We start from the raw sequence: 9919 nt of genomic DNA on the forward strand, positions 1-9919 counted from the left end.
AGAATAAAAACCCACTTTTTAGCCCCCATTTTTTTTTTTTTTTTTTTTTTGAGATTGAGTCTCGCTCTGTCACCCAGGCCAGAATGCAGTGGTATAATCTTGAGTTCAACCTATTCTCCTGCCTCAGCTTCCCGAGTAGCTGGGACTACAGGCACACACGACCACATCCAGACGTCCAGCTAATTTTTTGTATGTTTTAGTAGAAATGGGGTTTCACCATGTTGGCCAGGCTGATCTTGAATTCCTGATCTCAAGTGATCTACCCGCCACAGCCCCCCAAAGTGTTGAGATTACAGGCATGAGCCACCACCACCACGCCTGGCCTCTTCTGTCTTTTTCATTCATAACAGTAACCTTTAAAACCTTGCCACACTTGGACAACACCCAGTAAAAGGTACTGTTTATCAGGGAAAGTGAGCTGGATACATACGCCATCCTTTTACTTGGAACCAATCCAGCAATGATTTCTTCAGCTGCCTCGTGCCCAGGGCTGCAACCAGCATGCAATGACACCAGCATTATGACCCCTAGGAAAGCTTAGGTGCCCAAGATGAAAAGGTAGAAACAGTTCTGCCTCTTCCTCTTTTCTTAAGACCATACTTATATATTAGAGTTTTAATGGACTTTGCAGGATAGTTTGGGGACCCAAGTCCTCTGTAAGTAACGTAAGCAGAGTAAGGGCACATGTAAAGACAACCATCTGGGGAGTCAGGGTGCATCTGGGTAGCTTTTTCCAAATATATATCCCACCCCATGTACTCCGAACACTATGATTCAGTGGATCCAAAATATGGACTGGGTATGCATATTCTTAAAAGAGCTCCAGTGGTAAGAATTACAGACAAGAAATATTGCTTCTGAGGGAAAATGCACTCAGTTTCCAGACAACCCAGCCTCTTTAAAAACTCTGGAACCATCATTATTTCCAATACAGGAACAGCCTAGAGTGGCTACTGAGCATAACTCGTGGGAGGTGAATCCATCCAGGGCATCAATCAAGGAACTGTGTTCATGGAACACCTAAGCAGCTCTTCTATCATCAGCCCACAAAGGGGTGTGCCACAGAATGCCAGGCTATTCGCACCCTCTAGCGGTTACCACCCATTCTGGCAGAGCAGGTTCTGCTGGGGAAAGTTGTGCAGCCATTTATAAGTAAATGTGAAGCTCAAAAGAATCCTGAAATGTCCTCTGTGCTCCACATTAGTCAGCCTATGACATCATTAACTTCCGTCATCTCAGATGATGTTTACCAAGGCTGATGGACAAGATTATGCTGTTCTACAGTACTTAAAACAAAAAAATCGATGTTTCTTAAAAGTTTCGTATGTATCACATACCAGGAATCACACCCTTTAATCAAAATGAGTAGAGATGACCATGATACACATCTATAAGGACCCCATGCTTTACATTCTAGGCTTCCATAAGGCAGTGAATGAATCAGTTCAGAATATGGTAAATAGAGAACCTCTAGAAAACACAAAATACAGGTCAAAAGCCCCAAACCAGCAGTTCTGAAATCCAAAAGCTCTGGAAACTACTAGCTTTTCCACAGGTTTACTACCAAAATTCATTTGGCAGCAAAATCTAAGCTGAATTGACACAGGGCTATTTATAGCTTTTATTTATCTCACTTAGTGTAAATACTCACGTTTAGTTGCAGAGTGTTTCATTAGAGTGCTGTTTCCAGCCCCACTGAAGGTATTATGTGAAATACAGTTCATGCATCCATTATCATCCCTCTCAAATCCAAAAAATTCTGAGCTGTAAAACACATCTATCCCTAAAGATTTTGGAAAAGAAATCATGAGCCTCCATTATCTCCCCTACAAGTAAAACTCTTACCAGGTCCTGCATCTATGGACTTTATCTGTTTGCCATTTTCCAAGTCCCAAAGACGAATATGAGCATCAAGAGAGCTGGATGCAGCAATGGGCAGGGTGTGGCTGATGTCCACAGACACCACTCCCAGCTGATGTCCCTCCAGACTCCACTGTAGGTCCAGCCTCTCATCACGCCTTCAACAGGGGACAGAGAAATGGATTTCTTCACACAGAACACACTTTACCTGGCATCTGAAATTCTGGGTCCCTGTGACTATGCAATACCAATGGTCTATGAAATACAGAATCAGAGAAGAGTTAATGAGCTACAGAACACCAAATGCTGCCAGGTTTTCAATGTAGGACTTTAAGATTTTTTTTTTTAAACTTTAGGGCTTTAATACAGAATAACAGGAAAACAAGTGGGAAAAAGAAGCTGCTGTTTTATACCACCATATTGCTATAGATTTCTTGCCTAGAAAAAAGTATTTCCCAGACTGCAACTGGAGAGTTCAGAAGCAAAACCTCAGCCCCCAATTTTCCAAGGCTGTATGTTAGGGGAGAGGTACTCACCATTTCCAGACCTTCACCAGGTCATCCAGGGAGCCTGTGACCACTGTCTCAGAGTTTTCCTTCTTGTTTGTCCCCCAAGCAACTGACCAAATGGCATCATCATGGGCTAGAATGGAAAGTAAAGTCTTCTTGCATATGACTTAATGAAGCTGAAACACTGTTCAACAATTGTAAGGTAACGTTTATTCGTATTTGCTTTACTATTTTACAAAGTGCTTTCCTATACAGCTTTTACTGAAATTTTGGGGCCACATATGAAAATTGGAGGTTCTGAAGAAGCTACTTGCCCTAAATCTCATGCTTACCGGATGGGATGGTAGTACTTTGGACTCTAAATCCAGTGCCCTTTCTTTTAGCATGCTATCTGGTATATAGGAGTCTACAAGGGCTATCACTTGGCTAAAACAAGTAAAACCAGTGGGGAAGACCCCCTCCTACCAAGAAAAGACCTAAACCCGGTAACAGATACTCCGTAAAGATCTTTGGAAACGAGTAGGCAGTTCAATTCTAAACAGTATAGATCTAAAAGAAAATACGTAATATAGCCTCCATATAATAAGTTGCCTTTCCCCACAAGTATCTTTATTATGGTTAATGGGCCAATTATTACAACAATCCTATGAAGTGGGTACTATTAATATCCTCATTGTATAGACAAGGAATGAGAGGTGCTAGCATTCAAATCCAATCTCTATTAATTAAAGTCTACCTTAAATCTAAGTCTGTAAGCTGCAGGTTTGGTAGGCCACACCGTTGTATGTGCAGACCCAGTGTGGATGTAAAAATGTGACAAGTGCACATGGAGGCTTTACCCCTGCCTGGCAACAATTCTCCAGCGATACCTTCCCAAAATATGAATATAAAGGCATTAAACTTAAACAGCTATGCATTACAGACAGAGTTGTGGCTTCCATTTCAAACCCCATCTAACTCAAACCTGCTAACTTGCCACCTGGATGACAATAGCTACATATAAGGTAGTTGACTGGCATGCCCAATTAGCCTATTAGTTACTTACACTAGCTAACCTGGATGATGCTTTTGGCGTAAATGTCAAACTACCTACATGTCACTATTTAGAGAGGAAGAGCTTTGATTAGGCATTCCACAAATTCCTTAGGCTTTCCCAAACTCATGGAGGCTATAGTGAAGAAATGAGATGGGTGAGTAGCCCATGCACAGACATGACTCCTTTTTGGGTACAAAGCTCTGGACCACTGGTCAGCTACAATCCCAGCCCACTCTGACCTGCGGCCTGCTCTCCCATCCCTGCCACTGCCACTGTTGCACAGCTCCCAGCCCTCCCCATGCACTCAGTGGCCTCAAAAGAAATTCATCTCACTATTATAGGCATCACTTTCATTAAGGGCCAAAGCAAGTTCTGAGTTCAGAAAAAGGCTCACGTTCACCTCCCCGGATGAGCTGGCATTAACAGAGTTTTGAGGCTCAAAGCATTTCCTTCTTCCACCTCGCCAGCTGGGAAGCTCGGTCATGTCTTCCTCAGGTGGGAAAATTTTCCTCAGCCTGGAAGCCTCCAACCTATCATGATGACTGCTTTTTTTTTTTAGTTGGTTGTTCAGGTTTTTGTTGTTGTTGTTGTTGTTTGTTTTTTAAGAGTATTTGTTTTCAGCTGCCAATTCTTCTGCAAAGTGAGTATACTTGAAAACTGCATGTCTGGTCAGCATGACAAAAGTCTTAAAGAAACCAGGGACAACAGTTTTTTTCACAGATGAATTGCTTAAACAGGCAGGCTACTTACCTTGCTCTTGTTTGAAGAGAATACCATACTAAAAAAAGAACAGAAGCCACATTAAACCCATGGTCAGATTTCAGATGTCTCGCATTGCCTGCAGAAAGCATTCCTCCCCAAGTAGATAGAGTCACTACCATGTTAGTTACTTCCTCTGCTGTCAACCTGGCCATCCTACAAGCTCCTTGATTCCCACTCATGCAAGATTTGTACAGTCCTATCAGAAAAAAATTCTTAAAGAAACTGACACTCTCTCCCCCTTCCTACTACCCACACTCACCCAAGAAGAGACCAATAAATTATGTTTTCTTTTTCTGTTCTGATCACCAAGGAAGCTCAGAGTCCAGTTTGCAGGTTAAATTTTGCAGCTGCATAAGAGCACACAGCATGCATAACAGTCTATTAACTTCGTCCCTAATCTTATTACAAAGATCTGTTTCTCCTGTTCTATCTTCTATCCTGATCTTGCTGCTTTTTCTTTTGTACAACATCTTTTAAGCTTCTTCTATTACTCACTAAACTGTGGTAAAGACTTAGAGGAACCAGTCCTCCTCTTAGTATTTGCATTTTACTAGTCCCACCTAACACTGTGGTAACTAGGCGACTAGGTACCCAGGGTCATCCAGTTTTTTAGGAGCACGGCAAGAATGAGATGCTACTTTCTTGACTACACATCCAGAAAACCTACTGGACTTGAACTTGGCAAAGAGACCAACTGATGTTCTTCCCTTCAACATGGGCCTTACCTGGTTGGTCATTTCCTTAACCAAGGATCAAGGGCAAAAGGCCAGACAGTTCTGTGGAAACAACACCAGGATTTCAGTGAGGGGTGTTATCAGGATAGAAGGGCACACAGGAAGTTCCCCTTGACCAAGAAAATAAAGCAACTCCTTATTATGAAGTTGTTCTGATGCCCTTCTATGGATCAGTCCCTGGAACCCCCTTCACACTCCCTACCAGGTGGTATGGTCTTTTTTCTTCCTCTGAACCTAGGGACTCAACTAACAGCTAATCCCATCCCACGGTTTCTTCACCTCAAGTGTGACTACAGAGAGTAACCAGTCTCTGTCCTTTGCTGCTTTTTAGAGAGAAGAAAACCACTTCTCCTTTTAATACTAAACATTATTTATTAAAAACAAACAAGGGGAAATCCAAAGATGGTAAAGTTCTTATGTTACACGCAAAGGTCTCAACCAAAAATGCCTTTAAGAGCCAATAGTCAGGTAAATAAGGGCAGAGGCTGGAGGGAGACACGGTGTCAAGAGATTGAGACCATCCTGGCCGACATGGTGAAACCATGACTCTACTAAAAATACAAAAATTAGCTGGGTGTAGTGGCGCGCACCTGTAGTCCCAGCTACTTGGGAGGCTGAGGCAGGAGAATCTCACTTGAACCTAGGAACGGAGGTTGCAGTGAGCGCAAGATCGTGCCACGCACTCCAGGCTGGGTGAACATGAGCCGAGACTCCATCTCAAAAAAAAAAAAAAAAAAAGCGGCATGGTGGCTCACGTTCTGTCAAATCCCAGCACTTTGGAGGCCGAGGTTGGCGGATCACGAGGTCAGGAGATCAAGGGACCATCCTGGCTAAACACAGTGAAACCCCATCTCTACTAAAAATACAGAAAAAAAAAAAAAAAAATTACCAGGCCATGTGATGGTAAGTGGGTGCCTATAGTCCCAGCTCCTCGGCGAGGCTGAGGCAGCGAGAAATGGTGTGAACCAGGAGCGGAGCTTGCAGTGAGCCCGGATCGGTGCCACTTGCACCCAGCTGGGTGACAGAGCGAGACTCCGTCTCAAAAAAAAAAGCCGGGCATGGTGGCTCCGGTTTGTAATTCCCAGGCACTTTGGGAGGCCAGAGGTGGGCGGATCACGAGGCAAGGAGATCAGCCATCCTGGTAAGCACAATGAAACCATCTTACTAAAAATACAGAAAAAAAAAAAAAAAAAATTAGCCCAGGCGTGGTAGTGCCGGCGCCTTATGTCCCAGCTACTCGGGAAGGGCTTGAGGCAGGAGGAATGGTGTGAACCAGGAGGCGAGCTTGCAGTGAGCCAAGATCGCTTGCCACTGCACTCCAGCCTGGGCGACAGGAGAAGCTCTGTCTCAAAAAAAAAAAAAAAAAAAGAATAGATCTAATTTCTCAGGCTACATTAAGGGCTAATGGTTCTTATTTCTTTGTGTGTGCCACAGACTCCCTTTAGTGGCCTTTTTTTTTTTTTTTTTTTTTTCCAAGATAGGGTCTCGCTCCATCACCCAGACTGGAGTGCAGTGGTGCAATCGTGGCTCATTGCAGCTTCAACCTCCCAGGCCTTCTCTCACCTCAGCCCCGTGAGTGGCTGGGACTACAGGTGTGTGCCATGCCTGGATATTTTAATTTTTTATAGAGATGGGGGTCTCCCTATGTTGTCTAGGCTGGTCTTGAACTCCTGGGCTCAAGCGATCCTCCTGTCTTGGCCTCCCAAAGTGCTGGGATTACAGGAGTGAGCCACCAGACTCTGGCTCAGGATGTCTTTACAGAAAATACACAGGTTTAGAAATGAAACCAATTACAGTAGGTTCTCATTATTCACAACAATTATGTTCTAAGAAGTCGCTACAGACACTAAATTATCCAATAGAGAACCGCTGTTCCTTGGGAAACTGGTTCCTGAGAGCCTCTGGGCACATTCTTGTCAACCAATCAATACATAATCATGTTTTATGTGTGTTATGTTTAGAGGCACTTACTGAATATACATTAGTAATTCATTAATATTGAACTCATACCTAAACAAAGCTTATCTAACACACATATTTTCTCCGTAAGACAAATCACAGACTTCTTGCATTTAGAAACACTTCAGCACTATGCTTGGGGGCCATCTCAAACAGTGGAATCACCGACAAAAGCACAGAGAAAACGTAGCACCAAAGACTGCAAAAATGACATTTGTTTACAATATGAGAGCTGACAAGAAGGCAGTGTCACCTTGTTTGACTTCAGCTGAGAACATGTGCATCAAGCGACTAAAATTTTTATGTGAAAAAAAGTTATGTCTTCCAAAGACCACAAAAGCATTTTAAGTATTAATTTGGGGGCTACAGATAAATTTTAGTGAGTAGGTGAATTCATAAATACAGAATCCACAAATAATGAGGATAGACTATATGCTAAAATTTTATTAAAATACAAAAACATATGTGCTTCTTTATTGGCTCATTATATATGCAATCTAGAAGCAAATTTAATAACTACCATAATTTCAAAGTTGTAAATGAGCTTACACAATACCGTGATATGAAAATATCTGTAACTTATATTCATAACAAAGTCACACTGTTAATAATGTGATTTATTGCCTACATTCATAGCGGAAGAAAATGCTAAATTTCAGTTGGAGGTTAGGAAACAAAGATGCAATTTTTCCTCTCATCCAAGTTCACGGCCCTCGCAGTTCTACCCACTGTCAATTTAAGGGACCATACAGTTAAGGCATCCAGGTTCAGGTTACTTTCTTTAAATGTGCCAGCCCAAAAAGCTGCTGAAAGTTTTCCAATAACAGAAAATCAAACAAACAATTTATAACTAATCCTTGCCTATGAAGATCTCAAATTGGTTGTGTTTTGTTTTGGTTTTGTAAAGACAAGGTCTTATTATGTTGCCCAGGCTGGTATCAAACTCCTGGCCTCAAGCGATCCTCTTGTCCCGGCCTTCCAAAGTGCTGGGATTACAGACAGGTTGGTAGTGTTTTATTCATTTGTGACCCATGAACAGGGTTCTTTCTGCCCAGGGTAGGAAAGACAGGAAAGCGCTAGAGCCAGTTTGGCTAATGGGAATGGTATTCAACCTCTGCTTGAGCACAGCCTTCTGCCTGCTGAAGCACAGGCTTGTCCTCTTCCCTGTCATTCTGGGCCTCACATTTGGCAATGGATAGAAACAAAAAAAGAAGTAAGGCTTGCGGTAAGTCAACCTCCAAAACCCCGGGTTCCAAAAGACAAGGGTGTGATTCTATCAATGAGTGCACATTTGAGGATGTACAATGAATCCGGTCCTATTTTAAGTAACACACAAAGATTAGCTCACTGAAACCTCATAACCCCATTTACTAGGTACAGTAGTTCTTTAGCTGAGGTTTTGATTTCCACAGTTCCAGAGGTCAACCATAGTCCAAAAATAGGTGAGTAGTGTGCAGTAAGATTTTGAGAGAACCACATTCACATACATTTTATTACACTGTTATAATTCTATTTTATTATTGTTGTCAATCTCTTACTGTGCCTAATTTACGAATTAAACTAAGTAATCACAGGTATGTATGTGTAACCTGTATGAGAAAAAACACAGTATAGATGCTTCTCAACTTACAATGGGGCTACTTCCCAATAAACCTATGTAAAGTTGAAAAATTTTACATAGGTAAACCACGGTAAGTGGTCAGGGTCCACGGTAAGTCAGTCAGGGTCCTTCACTATCCAAGATTTCAAACATCCACTGGAACGTACACCTCGCACTATTTTCTTATTATCAGTTCCACTTTTCTAATAAGAAAATGGAGGCTTAGAAGCGGTTAAGGAAGCCCCCAAGGGACACTATAAGGTGGATACAATCTACAGTATATGCTACCAAGATACACTACCTCTTACTTCAGGGTCTTATGAAGGTCAGAGCTAAGAGACTTTAGACCTTAGCCCTCTCTTGCCATCTTCTCTCTTTGGGAAACTTTTCCCTAATTTTCCCAGGCAGAATTCATCACTGGCTCAGTGTTTCCAAGGAACACTACAGATGCCTCGATGAAACTACTCAGGCAAGTCAACAGCTCACAGTATTGCACGGTACTTGGCGTAAAGCGCACCCAGCCTCTGTACTCGTCCAGTGATGTCTGTATCTGTCCAGCACGCTACCTAAGAAGACAAGCGTGGCCCACTACTGGAAAACTTCGGTTAATACCGTCCTCCCACCTACGGATAACTGATCTCCTCCGCAGAGAAACCAGCCCTAATCTCGGTGCTGCCCAGAACATTCTCAGGACGCAAAAGGAGGCCACCTACGGGCCTCCCTCGCTCCCTTCAGGCCCCGTACACCGAGGGACAGCCAAGGCAAATGGAGTCACGGAAGCCACCCTCAGGTCCCAGGGCCTACAGCATCCCTGAACGGACCTGCTTACAGGCAGCCTCGGGCCCAACCTCGCTCACCGGCCCTCTGGCCTGCACCGTCAACTGCCCTAATGACCGCCATCCCCAACGGCCCTGCACTCCAACTCACCACTGCACTGCCAGGCAGCACGTCGGAAGCCGGGGTCAGCGCGACTGCGACGCGCAAAGATGAGCTACGAGGGGGCGGGGCATCGCGCCGGCCCCGCCCTCACGGCGCGGAGCACGCCGCAGCGCCCCCTGCCGTCGCTACGCCGTGTGCCAGGCAGATGCCGAGAGGGGTGGGCGGAGAGAGGAGGGAGGAAGCCACGCCCTGCTTCCAGAGGCGTGGTAGCTGGAAATTTGTTCCTGGAAGCGCAGACGTTTAGCTTCCGGCAACTGCAGGTTTAGGGGCTTGTGTTGCAATTTCATTGCAAAATAAATTTGTTGCTAAAATAAATTCAGTGAAATCGAGGTTTGTCTTTCAAACTGCTAGTCATGACCCATTAGCGTGACAGATATCAGTTTAATAGGTTGTCACTGGCAATTTTTTTTTTTTTTTTGGAGGGCCAGGCAGAGTGGCTCACGCTTGTAATCCCAGCACTTTGGGAGCCGAGGTGAGAGGATCGCTTGAGCTCCTGATTTCCAGACCAGCTTGAGCAACA

The 9919-nt window shown here is 43.9% G+C and overlaps 1 protein-coding gene across 4 annotated transcripts in view; it reads right to left on the minus strand.

Moving 5' to 3' along the window:
* The window catches only part of SKIC8 (SKI8 subunit of superkiller complex), a 17454-nt gene extending 7835 nt beyond the window's left edge, over positions 1 to 9619 (minus strand). The window contains exons 1-5 of one of the 4 annotated variants that reach the window (XM_017865333.1): positions 9388 to 9619; positions 4893 to 4943; positions 4156 to 4183; positions 2397 to 2502; positions 1846 to 2018 (exon numbers count right to left, since the gene is read on the minus strand). In XM_017865333.1, coding sequence (XP_017720822.1) covers positions 1846 to 2018; positions 2397 to 2502; positions 4156 to 4183; positions 4893 to 4904 — 319 coding nt within the window. In that variant the 5' untranslated portion in view covers positions 4905 to 4943; positions 9388 to 9619. Of the gene's footprint in view, positions 1 to 1845; positions 2019 to 2396; positions 2522 to 4155; positions 4184 to 4892; positions 4944 to 9281 lie in introns of all 4 variants that reach the window. The other 3 variants (XM_017865334.1, XM_017865331.1, XM_017865332.1) reach the window with 3 other exon arrangements.
* Between the last annotated feature and the right edge of the window lie 300 nt (positions 9620 to 9919).

The sequence above is a fragment of the Rhinopithecus bieti genome, unplaced genomic scaffold (assembly GCF_001698545.2).
Source record: "Rhinopithecus bieti isolate Rb0 unplaced genomic scaffold, ASM169854v2 scaffold_82461, whole genome shotgun sequence".
Classification (NCBI taxonomy): domain Eukaryota; kingdom Metazoa; phylum Chordata; class Mammalia; order Primates; family Cercopithecidae; genus Rhinopithecus; species Rhinopithecus bieti.